This window comes from Solanum lycopersicum, chromosome 10, assembly GCF_036512215.1.
Source record: "Solanum lycopersicum chromosome 10, SLM_r2.1".
NCBI classification, from domain to species: Eukaryota; Viridiplantae; Streptophyta; class Magnoliopsida; order Solanales; family Solanaceae; genus Solanum; species Solanum lycopersicum.
In genome coordinates this window covers 19,167,047-19,190,841 of record NC_090809.1, presented here as the reverse complement: position 1 = coordinate 19,190,841, position 23,795 = coordinate 19,167,047, and the positions used below count along the sequence as shown (strand labels likewise).

The following is a 23,795-nucleotide window of genomic DNA, read 5'->3' as shown; positions in this document are numbered from 1 at the left end:
AAATCTCTGTTTGGATATGTCACATCAGTTCATCAATCACAAGGCAGATAGAAACAGACTACAACTGATCTCTTATGCAACCTCATATCAATTGGGAAGGGAGTTGAGCCTCCTTGAACTGTCCTTACATAGGTCTTAGATCAATTGTACTACCCTTAAATTACCTAATGTAAGATTCATGTACATCTTTAGCCTCCCAACGTCTCCCTAGAACCCTAGATTCATGTACACCTTTAGCCTCCAACTATCTGCATAGAACCCAAGATTCCTGTACATCTTTAGCATCCAAACATATTTACGGAACCCCCTAGAGACTTTGTCTTGAGTATTTTCTAGGTCAATAAACACCATATATAAATCTATCTTCCTTTTCCTATACTACTCCATCAATCGCCTCAAGAGATGTATGACTTCTGTTGTTGAATGCTCAACCATGAATTTAAATTGGTTCTCTCGTAGGCAGATACAAGTTTCCTCCTTCTCATCTCAAAATGTACTCTAATCGGCCCCCTTTCTTTGGTCTAATAAATCAAAAGACAACAATAGTAGTAAGTAGATATCCTTTGATATATTCTTCCACATGGAACGAACAACCTCTACACATTGATTCATCAAGAGCCTTTATCATTATTATTATTACTATTATTATTATTATTATTATTATTATTATTATCTATTTTGAAAATTTTTGTTGTAAAGTATAAATTTATCGGTCAAGCTTAGGATCGGAGAAACCAGAATTTGAAGTTGAAATTTAGTGTTGATTTAATAATCAAACATTGATTTGAAATCAAAATTCAAGAATAACATTTCAAAATCTATGACTAAAATATTTTTTTATAATTTATCGGAAAAAGGGTCTGAAATATATTTGAACTTTGAGTGAAATTTTTTTTACGATATCAAATTTTGGAAAGGTGTACTATTTAATATTGTATTTTAAAGGTATATATGTGCACACGTGGACATAAAAAATTGCATAATTATAAATAATAATGTATCCATGTGGACATATATATATATATATATATATATATATATATAATACATTATTAAATAATTCATCGACATAAAAAATAATCTATAAAATGTAATATCATAACAATAATTTCGATTAATATTAAAATATTTTTCAGACATTTTTCTTTTATTTTAAACCATATAAGTGATCATAGAAAACGTATGAGAATGTAACTAAAAAAGATGTTCAATAGTTTCACGTAAAAGAGTGTGAATATTGAAAAAGTCACGTCAAAATTAATAAAAAGTATTATTTAGCCAGAGTGCGGGGTGGCGGGGAGCTTTCATGCTTCACAGTCCAAAACAGTTACAAAAGTCTTTGAAGAAGAAAGAAAGTGACACTTAAAATATAATTATTATTATGATTATAATTATGATTATATATATGACCACCGACCCTGGACCATTTCTTATTTTTCAGCCTACTTTTTTCCTAAATCTTTCTGCCAAATTAAATGCATGCCAAGTGGCTAGTGCTAAAGTATCATCCTTTCACTATCTAGTTTTACTCAAATGGAATAATCATTGCCTTAATATTGAACTCCATTATCATATGCAAATCAACTTCTCCATTCAACACACATAATTACCATTTCTACTCTTGAATTCTACAATCATTTTATCTAAAAATTAAAATGGTTACCAAGTCTTCCTTTACCTATCAAACATTTCTGATTAATCGATTAGACAAATGAAATGTCACTTTTTATTTTAAAAGGAAATTTCATTTTAAAGATTTTAATTATTCGTAAAATAATTTATATAGAGTTATACAATAACGTTAGTCAAGACAACACATCTTAAAAGTCTTAAAAAAAATTTCTAAACTTTATGTCAAATTAAATGGTGTAATATAAATTGAGACAAAAACTTTCAAGTATAAATATTAGTTAAGTGAATATTATATTATGTAACAAAAAAATAGAGTAGCAAAATAATTAAGAAAAAAATACCAACTTTATTTTAAAACAGAAACTATTTTAAAACATTTTTCAAATACTATTATTCAATATCTTCTTTCCACTCCATTTTTTTTTTCATTTCTAGTATAATTTTATTTGCCAAGAACTAAGGTTTTTTACTTAACAAAAAGTAATTTTTTTAATTTTTTCCTTTAAAGATAATTTACGATTAATTTCAACAAAAAAATAAAAAATATAATGTTATATTATGTTAAAGTAATCTAGAAAGAATTATCTTTTTTATACTAAACTTCTAGATATATCTCAAGTTATATTGTGAATTTCTTATTAATGCACTTTTTACTAAGATGATTTCATTTGATAAAACTTTTAAATAAAATCAATTATCAAAAAGACATGAGAAAGTATAATTATAGTGATAACATTAATTAGGAGTCAAAATGAGCGTAAGATTAGATTTTTCTTAAAAAGTCGGTGAAATTTTTTTCTAATTTGTTCTTTAATTATATTAACGATAAACAATTGTAGTCTTATCGCAATAGTTTGAATTATCCTTTGGTTGATAGTTAGCTTGTATTTAGGAGTTTTATACTCATACAACTCTATCTCATGTATTCATCTTCAACCTGATGTAATACTATATATACATGAATAGACGATACTCTCAAAATAGAGAGAGTCATTATTAAATTCTTCTTCTTTAACTTGGTATCGGAGCAGTGTACGATTCCTGCTTTCATTCTTCTTCTTCTTTTTCGTTCCTATGGCTTCATCTTCAACCAACAATCTCCTTGTGGCACTATCGGGAGGATCCAACAACAAAGTTTCCTTACCTCCTCTCAATTTCACACTTACCCAAGATAATTATCTTCTATGGGAAACCACAATCAGATAATCTCTTGAGGTATTTAACTAGGAAAAATATCTCGACTCTACCCAAATGCCCTCACGGACGGTTCTGTCTCCGTCAACAGATAGCTCCACAAATCAAACTCATGTTCCCAATCCAGAATATGAAACTTGGAAATCCCATGACAGGGTTATCCTTCTTTGGATCAAAACAACTATTGATTCGTCTATCCTTGGACACATTATTCAGTCTCAAACCACAGCTGAGGCATGGACTAGCCTTCATCATATTTTTCAAACTCAATCCCTTGCTCGAGTGATGACTTTGCGTCTCCAACTACAAACAATGACCAAGGGTAGTCTCTCTATCATGGAGTACGTCCAGCGTAAACGTACAATTTCCAATAATCTTGCTATGGCCCTTCAACCTGTCACAAATTATGAATTGGTGACTTATATCCTGTATGGACTTGATCCATCTTATGGCCCCTTCCGCACGGCCATCAACCTTCGAACTCCTCCTGTCACTTGCGAGGAACTTTTTGGTCTTCTCCTACAGGAAGAACAAAAACTTGCTGATGAATCTGGCCATGTCACTCTTTCGGCTAATATTGCCAATCGCCAAAATTTTCAGTCTCGGCCGTCTTATAACTCCAACCCACCAACGAATCAATTCCAACAACGCAATCCCAAGAGCCATGACAATAAACGGCCATCGAATCGTCCGCTTTGCCAAATATGTGAAAAACTTGACCATTTAGCAAAAAATTGTTATAATCGGTACAATGATCAATACCCGCCAACTAATACACCTCGACCTCAAGCCAATGTTGCTACCTCATCCTCGGCGTTCTTGGACCCCTCTTGGTGTCTTGACTCAGGTGCCACAAATCATGTCACTGCTGATGTCGGTAATCTTTCTATTGCCTCAGACTATTCTGGAAATGACTCACTTGCTGTTGGTAACGGTTCTCAACTCCATATAACTCACTTTGGTTCTTCTTCCATTCCCTCTCCCTCTCGATCTTTTCAATTAAAAATGTCTTAATTGTTCCTCAAATTACAACTAATCTCCTTAGTGTATCTCAGTTTACTCGTGATAACAATGTCATAATTGAGTTTCACCCTTCTTGTTGCTTTATAAAGGACCTACAGGGAAAGGTTCTACTTCGAGGAATGATTAAACATGGCCTCTATCATCTTGCTGCCTCTCATCTTCCATCCCGACCGACAAGTTTTTTGGCTGCCAAAGTTCCTCTCCAAACATGGCATGATCGACTTGGTCATCCTCATGAATCTGTTCTCCGTCGTTTGGCTTCCAGTGTTAACCTTCCAGTTTCTAGCAATAAACTCCACTCTGTTTGTGGCCCCTCTCAACTTGGCAAGAGTCGTCGTTTCCATTTAGCTTCGTCTCATATGTCAAGTTCTGTTCCTTTTGAATTAGTCTATTCTGATGTATGGGGCCCTACTTCAATTGATTCTGTTAATGGAAACAAGTACTTTGTTCAATTTCTAGATGATTATTCTAAATTTGTATGGACTTTTTTTATGTCTTCTAAATCTCAAGTGTTCACCATTTTTAAGCATTTTATCAAAATGGTGGAAACTCAATTTAGTCGCAAAATTGAATCTATTCAAACTGATTGGGGAGGTGAATATCGCAATGTCTCTACCTTTGTCCAACAATTAGGTATCATTCATCGTGTCACTTGCCCTCATACTCACGAACAAAATGGTGCTCCTGAACGTCGTAACCGCATCATTGTTGAAAAGGGTCTTGCTCTTCTTGCAAACCCATCTCTTCCCTTACATTTTTGGGAGCATGCCTTCTCCACATCCACTTACCTTCATAATCGGATGATCAGTCCTTCTCTTAATTTTCAATCTCCATTTTCTCTTCTCTACAATCGTAGTCCCGATTACTCATTACTGAAAATTTTTGGGTGTTTGTGTTATCCTTTTCTGCGTCCCTATAACAATCATAAACTTCAGTATCGATCTTTGCCTTGTGTATTCTTAGGATACAGCAGTAAGCACAAAGAATACTTGTGTTTTCATGTTTCATCAAGTCGCCTTTACATTGCCCGTCATGTAATTTTTGATGAGCAAAACTTTCCTTACTCCATAATGGCCAATAACTCCAAACTTGCCTCTCCCGCTTTACGCTCTCTCAATCTTGATATACTCGCCTCTTTGTTTACCTCATCTGACCCCTTTCCAGTCCCTACCAATAATTCAATCCCTTCATCCAGTTTGCCATCATCCTCATCTCCACCCTTATCTGCCACTTCCGAGCCCTTAGAACCACCAATTCCTTCCGCTTCTGCGTCTCATGTTTCTGCTTCTCCCCTTTCTGTTCTTCCATCTTCTACTTTTCCCTATCTTCGTCAATCCTCAACGTCTATTCACCACATGACTACTAGAGCCCAAACTAATTCTCTTAAACCCAAGAAATTTCTATTGACTGCTTAGAACACGTCCTCTTCTCATATGGAACCACAAACTTACAAGCAAGCAAGTTCATCTCCGGAATGGTGTGAGGCCATGTCACATGAATTTAATGCCTTGATTCGTAATGGCACTTGGTCCCTCGAACCATCTCCTCCTCATGCCAACATTGTTGGGTGTAGATGGGTATTCAAAGTTAAACGACATGCCAATGGGAAGGTTGAGCGGTATAAAGCTCATCTTGTGGCTAAAGGTTATCACCAACAAGAGGGTGTTGATTATTTTGATACCTTTAGCCCTGTTGTGAAGCCTACTACAATTCGGGTGGTCTTATCACTTGCTCTTGCTCGTGGCTGGCCACTTAAACAACTTGATGTTAATAACGCTTTCTTAAATGGTGATCTTCAAGAGGTTGTGTACATGTCTCAGCCCCCTGGCTTTATTGATACACAATATCCTAATCATGTTTGTCGCCTAAGAAAAGCTCTCTATGGTTTGAAACAAGCCCGTCGAGCTTGGTTTATGAAACTGAAAAACTTTCTGGTGCAACACGGCTTTCAGAGTTGTTATACTGACTCCTCCCTTTTTGTTCGCAATCGTGGCTCTACTCTTACCTTCCTTCTCGTCTACGTAGATGATATCATTATTACAGGTAATGACTCTAATTTTATTTCCCACTTCACAGCCACTTTGGACTCAGTTTTCTCCCTTAAAGACTTGGGCAAATTGAGTTTCTTTCTTGGGATTGAAGTACTGCATCACCATGGTTCTTTGCTACTGTCTCAGTCCTCTTACATCAAGGATATTATCCATCGTAGCCATCTCCAAGATGCCAAAACATTACGAACCCCTGCAGACTCTACTGCCACACTGACACGTGATGGACCGCCGGCTCCAGATGCTACTTCATATCGTCGTATCGTTGGTGCTTTGCAATACGCCACAATTACTCGTCCAGACATCTCTTATGTTGTTAATCGGGTTTGCCAGTTCATGCACGATCGTCGACTATCTCACTAGTCTGCAGTTAAACGCATTTTGCGCTACCTTAAGGGCACAATGCACCTTGTCTCCAATTTTTTCCATCATCAGATCAGTCACTTCAAGCTTACTCTGATGCGGGATGGGCTGCGACATCCTTGATCGTCGCTCTCACCATGGCTATGCTATTTTTCTAGGAGGTAATCTTGTGAGTTGGTCTTCTCGAAAGCAAACTGTTGTGGCTCGCTCTAGCACCGAGGCAGAATACAGAGCAGTTGCCTTTGCTACTGCTGAAGTGGCTTGGCTCCAAAATCTACTATTTGAACTTGGCGTCCCTTGCAGCAAGCCACCTGTGCTTCTATGTGATAATTTAAGTGCACTTTACATGTGTACCAATCCTGTTTTTCACAATCGCTCAAAACACATCGAGATTGATTATGATTTTGTTCGTGAGAAAGTTGAGCAAGGCTTGCTGATTGTTCGCTATGTTCCCACTCAAGATCAGTTTGCGGATATCTTCACAAAGGCACTAGGCTCGTCTCTTTTTATTCATTTTCGTGACAAGCTCAATGTCCGTACACTACCGTTGAGCTTGACGGGGGATATTAAGGATAAACAATTGTAGTCTTATCGCAATAGTTTGAATTATCCTTTGGATGATAGTTAGCTTGTATTTAGGAGTTTTATACTCATACAACTCTATCTCATGTATTCATCTTAAACCTGATGTAATACTATATATACATGAATAGACGATACTCTCAAAATAGAGAGAGTCATTATTAAATTCTTCTTCTTTAACTAATTATGATTAAGTGGCTTGCGAAATCAAAGACAAACTTTGATCGAATTTGATATTACGCTATCAAACTTTATGGAGGACATTTTACCTCCTAGACTATTTAATAGTTTATTTTAAAGGTTTATGTCCAAGTGGATACATTACATTATATTTGGAAGGTAATAGATCTTTTTCAAAATTTGATATCATTACAACAATTTTGATTAAAATTCGATATATTTCAGATATTTTTTCCTAAATTAAATATTTAAAACTTTAAATTTAAAAATGTGTACATCATACATATGTCAATATATATTATGATGTCTATGTCAAGTGTACTATACGTACATTGACACAACCAAAAAAATATAACATGAAAGTATACATGAACATACGATTATGAGAAAATATTGATGAAATATAAATGAAAAGAAAGCACTTTGAGCCGTTATTTGAACTAACGACGTGTAGTGATGACGACAGTCAAATGACTTGTCATATTCAAAGGATAGATATATCTTTGAAATGGAAATGAGCCAAATTAATTCTACAATCCAGCCACGTGATAGCCGGCCACAACCCCGATGAGATCTCTATCTCACCAATGAATTTTCTTTTTTACTATGTCAATATAATATAGAATAATTCTGTTACATTTTTTAAACAATTACTTATATTATGATTAATTAAAAGTTTATAACATATACCGGAAAAAAAAAATTAGATACACATATCCTAAAAATAACATAGATATAGTATTTGTATAATTAAATTATTCTCAATTTAAATTTTAATATCAATCAGTTATCTCTCACATCAATCTCACACTTCACATTTTTTATATCATTTTCCCTCATCCTTCCTTGTCTATATCATAATTGCAACCATTAAAATCTTAAAATTGAATTTCGGAACAATAACATACCGATCTGAGGTTTATATATATTTAATTATTATTCAAAGTTATGTATATGTGATAGATTTATATTTTTTTATCTTCTGATTTTCAAAGTGAAGGTAAACATCAATTGACTAAGGATTTTCTTAAATTTACTTTCGGTTAGTGATTCTTAGACGAAAAGAATCATCGGTGTCAGCTTAATCTTCCTCCTATTTTGACGACGTTGGCGACAATAGCGAATCTATTAAGGCCAGTGGGGGTGTCACGCCACCCACGAGCTTCGACGGAAACTTTATATGCACATAAATATTTATATACAACATCTGTATAAATAAAAATTGTGCCACCCATAGAACTAAATTATTATTTTGTGCAGTGGCAGATCGTTTAAGCAAGGCCTAGGTCGTGGGATCGATTCAAGCTAGCAACTTTTTGTTTTAACTTTTTCTAACTGTAGGCAGCCCGTTTCTCCTTTAAACTACCAGGCACATTCTCTTTGTTTATTCTTTTTACTTATTAACTTATAATTAAGTATTAATTAATAATTATTTTTCAAACTAATTTAATTTTACTCTTTGAATTCCTTTTATATGATTAAATATATAAAAAGAAATTCTCTTACCGTTGAAACCTCATTTAAACTTTTAAACAACAAAAAATTGTCATTAATTAAAGTTTCAGCTTTCTGTCTGTCGTCCAATCCTGCTCCATCATCACGCCACAAGAAGAATAATTTTGAATCTTAAATTGATTTAGTTGATGAGTCTATTGAGTATTAAAGAAGAATTCAAAATTTTGAAGATTTTGATGCACCAATAATACCTTAATTTAGGTAGTTAATGAAATTTTTACCATAATTAACGAATAATGTAGTATTTGATTGGTAACTAATGGCTCGATATGATTTATAAGCTAAACTTAAAACAAAAATAATGAAATAAGACTGAACCGTATTCTCACGAGTGGTTCTTCTAGCTTGTACCAACTAAACAAGGCACCCCTACACCTCATGTCGAGCATGGCTGAGTATATCCTACTTTATGTTAGTTTCTCTCGGTAGATATAAATATATACACGTAATTTTTTTTAAAGTTAACGAATGCACGTGCATCCCTGTCAAATCATGTGGGTTCGACTCTACTTGACACCCAGTGACTCTGAATTCTAGATCCGCCTCTGATTGGCGGAAAGTCACAACCACATAGCATTGTTGCTCGTAGAAACAATCCAAAAGGTAAAGCAAACACCATCGAGGTTAGATGTTGGACCAGTCAAAAACGTAATCAACAAAAAAATTAATAAGCATAGATTTACAGCGCTCATAGTTAAACATAACTTTTTTAGAAAAGCACTGATGATCAATAATATGACATACTGTAATTTTTAATACTTCCTTAATTTATTTTTACTTGTCACAATTTAATTTGACATAATTATTAAAAAAATAATTAATAATATAGATTTTTTATCAAACTATTCCTTGTTAAATTATACGAACAACTTGCAAGTAGCTCAAATAATTTAAGCAAACAATTTACGTTGCATAGCATAAATTTTGTTTTGGAGAGTGGAGTACAAATTGGATTGTACAAGATACATACTAAGATATATATAAAACAAATTTTGGTGACTGCTAAATAATTTTTAACATTAAGTGATCTTTTGAAATATCAATATTGCAAAAATCACTTCACTTTGAAAACTTATACTCTATGAAAGTCATAAAAATTTCTTTTAAATTAGTATATCACTCCTCTTAACCCTTCATATCAAATATCAATAAAATACTCAATTGAATTTTTCATTCAATAATGTTTGACATTATAAAGTTAAAAAATTTTATATGTTCGAAATTAAGTGACTTCTTAAAATTTTAACTCCTAAAATAAATAAATAAATTTAGGTATGTACTTGCTCCTTCTTCACTGTTGAGTTGCATCATCTCTGACTCTCTCTTTCTTACTCACTGATAAAATAAAATATTATAATTTAAATTTAAATTTTATGCATTTGCAGGCAAAAAAATATTTCATATAATTTCGGATAAATTTACTTACAAATATTATTTGTTAATGTAAATAATGACTTAAATTATAATTAACGAGCTACAAAATTATACTACGTGATAGTATAAGAATTAATTAAGAAATTGTCAATATATATATATATATATATATATATATATATATATATATGATTTAGAAGAATTATACAATATCATAGAACATATATAAATTATACATGTATCTGTGTATCAAATCCTAAACATATTATTTGGCATATATACGAAAAACAAATATGTTAATTAATTTGTTTATTTCAAAAGTTAATGTCTCAAATGAATTTGGGCATAAAAAATAACTTATCATGTCAAACTTTATTCAACTAGAAATTTAGTTAAATGATTTTTGTAATACAAAGACTTGTTGAGTGATTTTTTTTCTATAAAAAAATTTAATTGGGAAATTTTATTAATACAATAAAGTTTAACCATTTTACTAGAGAAATTTTTAAAATTAAATTACTTTTGTGAAATATTAACTCTGAGAAATAATTAGTGTAGAGTTTGCACATGATTAATTTGAAGTGTCAAAATGGACTGGTCCAATCCAACTTTAACGGGCTAGAGAGTTAAATGGGTTGGAGCGAGCTGACCCTTTTAATTAAAGGGCTAATAAAATAGCAGTCCAACCCAAACCTAAGCCGGTCACGGGTTGGGACGGGTTGGCCCTTCAACCAAAATATGAACAATATTACTCTCTTAGAAAGAGTACCGAATATTGACGCCTATGAACACGAAATCAATTCATAAAGAATTTATCTGTAAATCACACACTTTAGTGAATACTTACAAAAATACATTTATGAAAATCACATAATTTGGTGGATACTTACAAAAATACATAATAGCCAACGTAAGATTTAACGGATAAATGTTGATCATTCCATCATTTCTCCCCCCAAAAAACTAGCTGGTTTAAAAGATATCCAGCAACACAAAACAGTCTAAATGCTTAACAAATCTAAAATTCTAAATATTACATGACTCATTAATTAATGTTTTATAACTCCGCTTCTACTTTAACCATCGATCACATTTGAATCAACATGTAATATTATTTCCTTAAGAAGTTCATCTTCATCTACAGTTCACCATGCAAGAAAATGCTTGATTTTTTATTTTTTAAAATATTCATCCATAAAATCTTTACAAATAAAGCACCATTAAAAATATATTTTAAAATATTAATAGCTCACGGGCTAACCTCTGAGGCTTGCGGGTTGAGCCTAAGAGGAGGCCTACGAGCCAAATGAAGCAGGCTAAAAGCCTTATTCATAAATAAATAAAAAATATTAAGTTCAAACTTACTTAATTCAAGAATTAAATTAAACAAATATCACGAGCCAAACTCATTTTGACGACTCTATGAATAATTAATGTTTATCTCTAACAATATTAGGCCCATAAAAAAAGACATGTTCAGTACTTAGTAGAGGATTTACAGCTAAAGAGTGGAAACACGTGAGAATCATTGAGCGTATCATTATCAGTTGTCATTTAATCATTGGTGTAACTAAAAATTATAGAAAAAAGAAAAGTCTCAAGTTATATATTTTTTTATTATAGAATGAATAAGTATGAGCTGATATTTTTCTATAACACTATTTTAAAACTGAATTAAATGTACTATTTATTTGGCTGCTCTCGAATAAGACTTATATACGCTTATTTACACTTTGGTTACTGATCTAGGCATCCTTGAAAGCTCCACTGATCGAAGGATAAATAATAAAGATGTGTTAGTTAGTTTAAATTTCACTATCATTTATTTAATTATTAGAAAATAAATATATGTATAGAAAATATCACATTACACTTGAAGGCAGAGGGGAATTTAGCAAGATTCGAGGAGTGTCATGTGATACGATTTTATTTGAAAAAATTGTTATATAATGTAAAACAAAGTGACAACCCTATATATTACCAATGTGTAAGTGTTACGGCAATATACATAAATTGTGATTTATATATATTTAGTGTTATTCTCCATCGATTTCATATTAATTATTGAGACATTTTTTAAATTAATTTTATTTTTCAATTTTTAAGACTATTTTTAAAATATTCTTTCAATTTTACCCTTCATTTGAATTTTCTTTGGGGCCTAACTCATCAGTGGTCCTCCTAAATTTGACATCAATTTTCACTAAGACATCTTAACTAAGCTTTGTTCATTTTAAATAATGACATACTGCATTGTGTCATTTTAGCACCTTTTTAACAATCAATCAAATATATAAGGTGTGTGAAACACTTTCTCCCAATGACGTGACAAAGTGACAAATTAAATAAAAATATGTGGCATATATATTAAAAATAATTTTTTAATAATGATATTATAGTAGAATGAAAAAGTAGTCAATGACTTAAGGACATGTGGAATTTTTTACACATAAAATTGAAAAAGAAAAAAACCCAACCCTACAAAAGTTATCTTCTCCACCCCACCCCAACCCCTACCCACCTACCTAGATCGTCTTCTCCACTATTCCACACCCATCCAAAGTCTTTTAAGCCTTTGCCCACCCTAACCCCAACCCCTTTCCCACCCACATCGTCTTCTCCACGCCTCTCCCACGCTACCCACTGTTTTTTTCAAGTTTTTTCTTCTTATTTGTGACAACATGAAATCATGGGTTGAAATTTAGTTTTTGTAAAATCTTTTTGTGTTGAAATTAATTGTTTTTGTCTGTAGCATCATCAAACCTATTTCTCCATGGAAGGAGTTCAACTTTTGAGAGATTGTGGCTGAGAAATGAGGAAGAAAATGAAAAAGAAAATAATAAATGAGTTTTTCACATGCTGGTATGGAGTGTATTACACTCACTATGTCATGTCAGTAAAAAGTGTTAAAATGACACAACGAGACATGACATGAGGTGTCTTAAATGAACAAAGTTTCATTAAGATGTCTAAGTGAAAGTTGGTTTCAACTTTAGGGGGTCACCGATGGGTTAGGCCTTTCTTTGGTAAATGACTTCAATAAATTAATAAGAATAAAATAAAAAATTATGTTCAATTTATGTCTTAATCTACTTTTCTTAAAGGATGTGAAACACTTCAAAAATTCATCCAAAATGGGGACACTCCTTACGAAAAAATTTGTGCTCACCACTAAGAAAATTTTACAACTTCGAATGTGTAAACGGTTTAAGTTGCAATTTCACTTAGGTCCATTGGCTAGGTCAATCAAAACTTATTACATGGTCCTTACTAGCTATAGTAGACTGTTAGCCTGGCTTTGGACTTTGATATTTATAATATAATTAATAGAGTACTCTGTTTATATTGCGGATGGAAATATGGGCAAAAGTCTAGCAATATGCCACAACACAAAAGGTCTAAAAGTAAACGAATATTGAAAAATAATTTGAGTTTTTAGTAATGTCAACCAGTCTAACCCTCTGCCTTTCTACATCATGCATGTAGTCGAAACAAACAAATACCATATCATACACCAACATCAACTGCAAAAATATACCCCTAGCATTTTTGTCGGTATCTAACATAATTTTTTTAATAATTCATTGCTAAAAAAATTGTGTTCAAATATTGAATTTGTCCACCATTAATTATTTTATATTTAAGTAGCAATGTTAGATTATATACATATATTAGTTTAGAAATTATACCATTTTTTGTATTATATTTTGAGTAAATTGAAATTAAGAGATACTCCTTTTGTCCATCTTTACTTGTCTTTTGTGTTATTGTCCGGTTTGAAAAATCAACAAATAATTTATCCTTTTATATCTATTTTATTCTTATTATTAAATATTAATCAATATCTAATAGATTTTCCAAAATATTAAATTTAATATATTCAAAGGGTAATATAATAATGTTTGTCACGATCCAAAAAGGATGTGATGACATTTATCTTTTTCTATCAAGACAAGTCTGCCTCAACCCAAAAGGACGAAAGAAATGTGGAAGAACACTAAAAACAAGAACGAGATAAAGAGGAAAACTTATTCTTCTATTAAAACTCCCCAAAATCTGATTGTCATGTGTACAAGTCACAAAATGCATACAGTGAGAAATTTAAGAAATAAATACAAGTTTAAGTCTATGTTTCTCAAATAGAACAAATCTCAAAGGAAAGAAAAAGACGATCCACCGAAGTGACAAGCAACTACCTCTTCAAAACCTTGACAAGCCTCGAAATCATAAGGAGGAGAAAAAGATCACATGGGTTCGGGCTCGAAAACTACACATGCGTGAAAGCACGAGATGAGTACCAACAACATGATGCACAACAAGAAACCTAGAAAACAAGGCATCTAGCTAGAAAAAAAATATCCCTTACACTTCAAACGAACCTCCTCAAACTACAATATGCACAGAATTCAATCAAACCTAGCAATTCAAAAATACACACCTCACAAGGCTCAATATACACAATTCAATCAAATAAGTCAATCTCAATGTCAATAGTTCAGTTATACGTAACAAGTACATCAATAACAAGTAACAAGTAAGTCACGCATAAGCATCATGTCATAACGATCAATCTCTTGCCTGAAATATTTTTTGTTGGCACAATATCACTAGATGAGACCACTTTCCATCGGCTTTATATAAAATCACTAGCTGGAATCATTTTTCACCGGCTTTATATCAAATAACTAGCCGAATCATTTCTCATCGTCTTTATATCATTAGTCAAAATCATTTCTTATTGGCTTTAAATCAAATCAATACACGGAACCATTTTTGGTTGACTTTATAAACACTTTTCAAGAATGACCTCGACATCATAACACTTGTTGGCATAGGCCTCAACATCACAACACTCACCAGGAAAGACCTTAGCATCATAAATCATCACAGTGTTCACAATCAATGCATACAAGCACTATCACACCACATGGAAGAGACAACAATTAATACAATTCAAGTCCACATTCATACTTTCAAGCATCATCAATCAATCTACAGGTGCCACAGTAAGGAAATTTACATCAACATGTTCATCACATGGCCTTTTTCATTTCAATCCTGTTTTTATTAATTTAGATGTATCAGTGGACAATTTGAAAATTCACCTCATTTCCATTACTCCCAACACAGAAACAACAAAGAAAGAACACAAATTCTACTAGTATACTAAGTTTTGGAAGTCACTTGCCTTAAATCAATCAACATAACTCCAAAAGTTGAGTCTTCTCTTTTCGAATCACTTCCAAAGCCACACAATCTATGCACAAGCAAGTGTTGACAAAATTTTTTTGAAAACTAACCATTAAAAATGGATCAATCAACACAAAACGATATCTCCAAAACAAGATTTAAATCCAAAATTTAATACTTGAAGTATTAATCCATTAATCAAGGCTTTTGAACTCATTAGGGAAAATCCTTTCAAAAAGGGGACTTAAAAATCACCATTTTACTAATTTCTTGGATTCTTGAAAATAACTCAAATTTCTCATTTCAAAAGCTTAATTTAAATATATAAATACACAAATAATAAGGGGTAATTGAAGATTTAGAGTTAAGAATTGTTACCTAATAGTTCTTCCTCAAAAATCTAGTCCAAGTTGTCACCCAAAATTTTTAAAAGCTCAAAAATGATGAAATAGGGCTTGAACTCAAATTTTTCAAGCAAAAAGTGTGGCCTTCATAGAAGCAAAACCTCCTATGCTTAAGCGACATGTTCTTCGCTTAAGTGAATGTCACTTAAGCGATAGGTACTTCACAAAAGTAAGGCATGTAGCACCAGAAAACACAACCAACTTTTCAATAATCTAAAGGACCCTCAGGATATGTTTGGAACACGTCAACACAAATCACACATGCAAATAAAATATACTAAATTTTCTGGACAAAATGGAACCATTAAAATACAAATTTGTGGTCTCCTTGATCCACATTCGTGAAAAATCACAAGAAACTAACTCACACCTAAAAAGACTAAAACAAGCTCGGGGCGTCGCAAAATTAATCAAGACCATACCTAGGACTTAAGTCATCATCTGAATCCATTGAATTTTCCAGAATTCCAATTTGAGTATCTAAATCCTGAAAGTTGACCAATGTCAATCTAATTGGTAAAATTCTACAACTATACCACTTAGGACCTTAAATTCTAAAAAAAAAAGACTCAGAATTTGAAATTGATAGCTCTAACGGATCAATTTCACATTTCGGGGCTAATGGAGACAAAGGAATTTCATTCTTACACTCAAAATTTCAAAAGACACCAAAAACAATGTTCTTAGCAACTTAATATTTCAAACTCAAAACTTACTAATTCTCAACTTTTATCCAAAGTTCAAAATCAACATTTTAAAATCAATCATAGAAGACTCGGGGTCAATATTAGGAGGGAAAAATCATAATTTTTCATAAAAATGAACTATCGAGTCATTACATTACCCACCACTGAAAATCATCTTCATCTGAAACATAACGCGAAAGAAGTTACCTAGAGCTTAAAAAAGGTGAAGATATCTGGTACACATATCAAACTCTATCTCCAAGCCCCCCTTAGCAACTGAATTATGCTTCCACTACACATTTACTGAAGTAATCTCTTTGGTCCTAAGCTTTCGAACCTGCCTTATCAAAATGGATTTAGGCTCCTCCTCAAACATAATTTTAGACCCAAGTCCATTGAATCAAGGGAAATTATATGGGACTCATCCGACATATGCTTTTAAAGCATGAAAACATGAAACATAGAATGAATGACTGACAAACTAGGTGGCAAGACCAACTTATAGGCCACATCTCTCACGCAAATCAAATTTTCAAAGGGTCCAATGAATCTAAAGCTAAGTTGTCCCTTCTTTTTGAACCTCACCATACCCTTCATAGGTGACACTCGAAGCCAAATATGATCAGCCTCCGTGAAAATCAAAAGATACTATGAAACCGTCAAAACATAAATTCGAAGTCTTCTTGACTCGACATCCATGAAAAGCAAAAGAAACTAATGCATGCATAAAAAGTCAAAAACAATTTTGGGACCTCTCAAAAATCGATCAAAACCTCACCTTGGCCTAAAATCATCTCCCGAATCCAACGAAACTCGCTATATTCCGATATGAGTATTCGAACCTTGAATGTTGACCAAAAAAGTCAATCCAAAGAGTGAAATTTCACAGTTACATAACTTAGGATCTCAAATCCTTAAAAAGACTAAAAATCTGAAATTGAGAACTTTCGTTGATCAGAATTTATATTTTGAGACTGATGGAAATGACAAAATTTCATTCAAACACTCGAAACTCAAATAAGGCACCAAAACTCATTTTTTAACAACTTACCCTTTTAAACTCAAAACTTACAAATTTTCAAGATTTTAACCCAAAGTTGGAAACCAACTTTTCAAAATCAATCGTAGAAGACTCAGGGTCAATATCGGGAGGGCAAACTGGTAATTTTCATGAAAAACAATAAATTATCGAACAAGTCATTACAAGTATTATCCCTATATTCGTTGTTTCTTAAGATATGTTCAAGTCAATAGTGAACAATTATTGTTAGACATAAGAATTAGTGTGTGTGTATATATAAAATTTCATGAGATATAAATAAATTTAATTGAAAGCATTAAAGGAGTTAAAGCTTTCGAGTTACTAGATCTTTCCAATTTTGTGAGCAAATTTGAAATTAACAAAATTGTGTTTTACTTTAAATTACTCACAAAAGTAAAAAAGTATTTAAAAAAATCAAAGTTGTGTTCATGAGTCGTGACCAACACAACTCTAATTTTCAAATATGATTTTTAACTTTGAAAACAAAAATAAAGTCAAGTTAATAAATTTTAAAACATATTTAACTAAAATAATTTTAATCTCATGTTAAATGTTGAAAGATTTGCGTATAATTTAAATACCCATGGTAAAAACTTAGCGCACTACATCGCTTTTTTATTTTATTGAAATGAATAAATTTGTAGGTCTGATCCAGGGGAAAAAAGAAGAGAAAAACACATGATTTACGAAAGCAGAATTCTTATTTTCTCGTATTTGCGATATGGGCAAACGCTAATTATGTTGCACTAATTCGTATATGTTTTATAAATTATATGTATAAAAGAAAAATTAGGCAATAAAATAAACATATGACATATATTTATGAAAAGATTATTATAATCTAAAATATTAAGTAGAATTTACAGCTATATTTATGATTTTATAGAAAATTTCTCTCCTCTCTCTTGTCCCTTTCTCCTCCCGCTTCCCTCTCTTCCCCTCTCTATATCAAATGTATGTGTATTCCATATTAACTCTATTTTGTATTATGTATTAACTGTATATGTATTATGCATCAATTGTATCATGATAATTTATTTCTTTCAGTTGTATGTGTTCGTTAATATAATTGATATAATTATATTCAATATATTATATAAATAATTAATTGTATTGTTGTATTCAGATAATTATATTTGTATATATCAATTGTATTTGCATTTGTATCAATTATATTACTGATACTATGAATACAATATGTATTCATCCTCTCTCATCCCTCTTTCAATCTCGCTCATCTTTTTTCGAGATTAAACGCCTCTCTCCTCCTAAAAGGAATACAATTGATTCATTTTGATAAAAATCAGTTGTATCAATTGTATTGATAATACGACATGATACAATGAGTATAACAAATATTCGGTTCTCACCTCTCTCTTCTCTCTCTGGAATCTCCGTTGCCTCTCTCCTTTCCCTCCTAATCTCGCTCACCTTTCTCTCATTATATAGCTATGATTCATAATTAAGCACATTATATTCATATATCTTTAATTAAGCGAAAAATATAGTAATTTTGTAATTTTCCTATATAAAAAATAGAGATATCAAAAAATTATATTAAATTCAAATAGTTAAAGTAAATTTGAATAATAAACGATACAGTGATTAACCAAGTTTCTTGGTTAAACGTGTATAGCCTCAATGGCTAAAAATCGAATAATAATCCAATCCATGTAATTCCTTTTATATATATTTTTAAGCATCTAATTCTTTTGTCCTATTGTTAAATGAATGATTATGGGTTTCTAATTGTTTACGTATTTGCATGAAAGTATAAGAAATAAAAGAATGGTTGGGAGGGTATTTATGTCATTTTGTTCGGTATGGACGGCCGCCGGATATAGAAGGAAAGCGGTTGCACGTGCGCCAACAGTAATCCAACGGGGTCGGTGTTTTGAATGGCAGTGTGGGTAATTAAAATATAGATTTAAGGGTAAAATAAAGATAAATTTGGTTCAGGTAAAACAAAACAAGACTTTTTGAGAGCACGCACTATGAAGTTACACTACATCATATCATAATCTCAAAAGTAGTAGAGGCAAAAAGCATTCATTTATCACGCCGCATGATATATATCCTTTTACCAAAGAATTAATCAACCGTTGAATTTTTCTACTTTTTACACTAGCCATCTCTTTTCTACTTTTTATTATTATTATTATTATTGAAAATTGGAAAAAAAATACATTCACTTGTTTTAAAAGAATGATTTAGATTTTCTTTTAATTTATTTTGAAAAATGATTTAATTTTTTTTCTTTTGACAACACTTTAATTTTAATTTTTCACCTGACATATTTAATATTATAAGATTAAAGAATATTTTGATAAATTTGAAATAATATTAATTACAAATCACAAGATTAAAAGATTTTATTTTTTTTCTTAAATTCCGTTTTAAATCAAATTAGGTCTTTTTTTTAAATAGAGAAAATATAATTTTGTGTATTTAGAGAATGGGGGCTATATTATATGGGTGTGGGGAAGGAATGGAGTGTATTGATCGATCTATTGGACAGTGAGATGGAGATAGTTAATGTAGAATGACACTTAAAAGAAGAATTTTCTAGTCAAAAAGTTTTTTTTTATATTATTAGTTATTTGCTAATTAATATTATATTTTAAGATAAATATAAAATTTAGAGTAAAATATTGTTATGTTTAGTCAAAATCATAATACGAGTTTACTTTGGATCCTCCTTCAAAATGGGGAAGGGGCAGATAATGAGAGCGAAGGCAAGACAATTAATATCATAGGTGTATATTAATCGTTTTGTCTAGAAAATTTGGACGTTAAATTTTCCTACTAACATTAAATTTAAGAAAATTGTAAACCCATTGATATCAAAAGCAGCTTAAAAGTGTAACGGTTGAGTTTAACAAGTGTAAATGGAAAAAGAAAAGAAAAGAATATAAAAAGAGAGAATATGTATAAAAAGTGTGGGAACTATTTTGAAGAGAAAATAAAAAGTTATTTGCAAAGTGTAAATGAAAAATAATTTCTTCCATATATGTAAAAGAAAGGGAAATTGTTGTTCTTATACGAGGAAACACTTCCTTTACTTCTTAAAAAGCTAAGAAGAAGGTGCCCCTCACGCTGTCATTGGCGCTCTAATTAACAGAATTAATTCACGAGTAACGGTAACATTACGAAAAGTCGTTACTCTTTTCGAAAAGTCATTACTTTCCAAAAAGCTATTATTTTCCTAACTAACTTTCTGAATAAAACGGGTCTGAACACTAATTAACAGAATTAATTCGCGGGTAACGCTAACATTACGAAAAATTGTTACTCTTTCTGAAAACTGTTACTTTTCAAAAAGCTATTATTTTCCTAACAAATACATTTTCCGAAAAATTGTTGTTTTTTCCAAAAGACACAACTTTCTGGATAAAACGTGTTTGAACAAACACTTTTCTTGCTGAAAATGACTATAAAAGGAAGTCATTTGTCGTTTTCTCAAACATTGAAATTTTCCTTCTCTGCATATATATTTTTCTCTCAAAATCAAAGTGTCGATCGACTGATTCTGTGTGACTTGTTGCTGTTCTTAAGTTCGCTAAAGTTAAAGAAGTTTGAGGTACCACTATTTCTTTAACAGGATTAATCCGTTTTATCTTGGGAGAAATTAATCCATATCCTCTGATAAATTTCTTAAAAAAATACAATAATTTCTATGGATTCAAATTATTTTATATTTTTTCTGCTTCATCTTATTTCTGTTTCTCTTTATTGACTAACCTTATAAATAGAGAAGCACTTTATGCATATTTCTTGGACATGATTGTCCGTACATTTTGATTGAACTTTCTTTATCTACTTATACGTTTATTCTATCAAACAATTCAATTACTTTTTGTTACATATATCTACAAGTCAATACTAAAACAAGGAATCAATGACTTTAACACATCATTCAATATTTATTCAAAACGAAATTAAATTTTACTTACTAATCAAAGAATAATATTGTTTTATGATATGATTGTTTTTTAATAAGATGTTTTAGTTTAAATATAGTAATTATATTAAAATAAAAAGTCAGTGACTTTAAGACATTAATTGATCTTCATTCAAAATGAAGTTGAATTTTAGTTACTAACAAGAGTATTACACTGTTTTACCATATGATTGTTTTAAAATAAATATTTTAATTTAAATAGTGACTAAATTAAAACAAAGAATCAATGACTTTAAGACACAGTTTGTCCTTCAGTCAAAATAAAATTGATTTTTAGTAACTAATCAGAAAATTATATTGTTTTTTGATATGATTGTTTTAGAATAGGATAGTTAAATTTAAATTACAAAAATAGTGATTGAGGTGATATTTTAATGTAATTTAATATATTGTCTGTTTAATTTATATAACACCTTTTAAAATCTATTCATAAAGGAATAACATATTTTTATATTTTAACACTTTTTTACTTTAAATTTCTCATTTTATTATTCTTAATAACAATATAGAAGTGTTATGTCATATCGAAGAGCACAAAATCTTTTTGTTTGATCATATACTTTAAAATTGAAATTTAACATTTTATGTTTTAGAACCTGCATTTTTTGGAACTTCAAATTGTGTTTGAACAATATACATTTCACTTGGAAATTAATGTGAAATTTCTGCCTATCAGTTTTTAAAGTTTGAAAATTTGTTTGATTCTAATGACCAATCAGATATCTAAAAATAAAATTTTAAGTACAGTTCAAAATTTATGTTAGATTACACAGATGAATTTAAAAATAAATTTCAAAATTTATGACCAAAAGCAATGATGAAAAGAACCGTTTTTGCTTTTTTGAGTTTTGTTAGGGATATATAGAAGGACGGTTGGTGGGTGAAAAAATAGGAATAGACTTTATGAAAAGCTAATGTTAAAATTAGTACTACTTTGATATCGTCATTTCTATTACGTACATTTTACATTATTGTTACTTTTGTGCATAATTTTTTTTGCAGTAGCTCTAACAGGACAACTTGAGCTAACAAAACTATTAACTAAATGAAGATAAGTATTTAATTCATGACAAGTTGCAATATTAATCCCATTAAAGTGTGGTGAACCACTACTACTTAAACGTAACTCACATCCAACATCTGCATATACCCATTGACTATCTTCCACAAGCCTTTTCATCCAGTGATCACTTTTTTCCACATATTTATCATCATCGTCATTGTTGTCAATGACGAATCCAGGAATTTTTGTTATAAGATCGTCTGAGTTGACGATACGCAAAATTTTGGTATCTTGTTTGTCAAGATGGTATCGAAAACTATGGTTTCCAACTCTTGGACCACCAAAGGACATGACTGTTACTAGTGGTATATCTCTGAAAAATTGTTTAATATCATAGGCTGTTAGAGTCGCTAACGCGGCCCCAAGGGAGTGACCTGCGATAGTGAAGCTTAAAGTTTCACCATCGTATAATTTTTTAATTCGGTCTATTTCTTCTCTAACCATGTCTTGTAGACTCTGTTGCGCGTCTATTTTGGATGTATATAAACTTAGGAAACCACTTTCAACCATCGGGCAACATATGGTATGTTTAATGTTAGGGAGAGGAGTTAGAGTGGCTCGTAGATTCTCGAGCCACTCTAAACAAGTTGCTGTGCCTCGTAAGGCAATAACAACGTCTCTTCTCCCTAGTCTTGCTATTTCTCTTTGGTCATGACAAATCGCAACATAACCAATCCAACTTGATTGCTTTGACATCCATTTAGGAGCTTTATCAACCCAATTTGGAAGATTAATCCCACTAGTAGCTTTCAAGTACTTGGAAATACGATAACCAGTACCCGAAAAGCCAGAAAGATGAAACAATTTCTTTCTCGAGTATTTGCACATTGCGTATGAAGGAGAAGAAGGATCAAAATTGCATGCTCTGTACGCAGCTTCAACAAAATGTCCATATCGAATTATTTCTCCACGTAAATTATCATCTAGTGGATCAAGCAGACCTTCCCAATTCTTTATTCCTTGATACTCCATCCAATTCTTGCCTATTTTCTCTGGGCTCTGTCCAGAGAAACTAGGCATCGTCCAAGAAGATGTTGAACTAGTCTTCTCATCACTATTAGTAATCCAGCCAAGGATGATGTTTTTGATGTTTTTGGTGAGATTTATATTTCTTGTGAACTTATTTGCTGGTTTAGTAATGGTGACACACTGGATTAATGTATGTTGTTGGAGGTTTTGTTTGGAAGTGCATGAAGGTGATGGTTTAAAAGAAAGCTTCATGATTTAATAATGTAGATTTTCAAAGAATATTATAACTTGTACACTTTAAAAAAGTTGGTTCAAAATGACCTTTTTATAGTTGCATAAAGTGCAAATGTATCATGTTGACTCTTTACACTATGATTAATTAATTACATTCATACACAGCTGTGGTACGTGTAGAGCATGTAAGTAATAATAATCATACATTATTAATAAGTACGTATTTTTTTTCATTTCAAGTGTGTACGTATATAATGATGAGAGAAAAAAAGGTGGGGTTTGGTATACGCAGTTGGTAATGACAAAAACCAATATAACAGGAAAAACTGCACTCT

The 23,795-nt window shown here is 31.4% G+C and overlaps 1 protein-coding gene across 1 annotated transcript; it reads right to left on the bottom strand.

Annotated features, from left to right (window-relative positions):
• Nucleotides 1–22,140: 22,140 nt before the first annotated feature.
• On the bottom strand, nt 22,141–23,517 carry LOC101256040 (phospholipase A(1) DAD1, chloroplastic-like). The gene has a single exon (XM_004248540.4). The coding sequence runs from the start codon at nt 23,476–23,478 to the stop codon at nt 22,147–22,149; it is 1,332 nt and encodes a 443-aa protein (XP_004248588.2). The 5' UTR covers nt 23,479–23,517; the 3' UTR covers nt 22,141–22,146.
• Between the last annotated feature and the right edge of the window lie 278 nt (nt 23,518–23,795).

Coding starts and splice junctions, on each gene's coding strand:
- LOC101256040 (XM_004248540.4), bottom strand. CDS start 23,478: ATGAAGCTTTCTTTTAAACCATCACCTTCATGCACTTCCAAACAAAAC.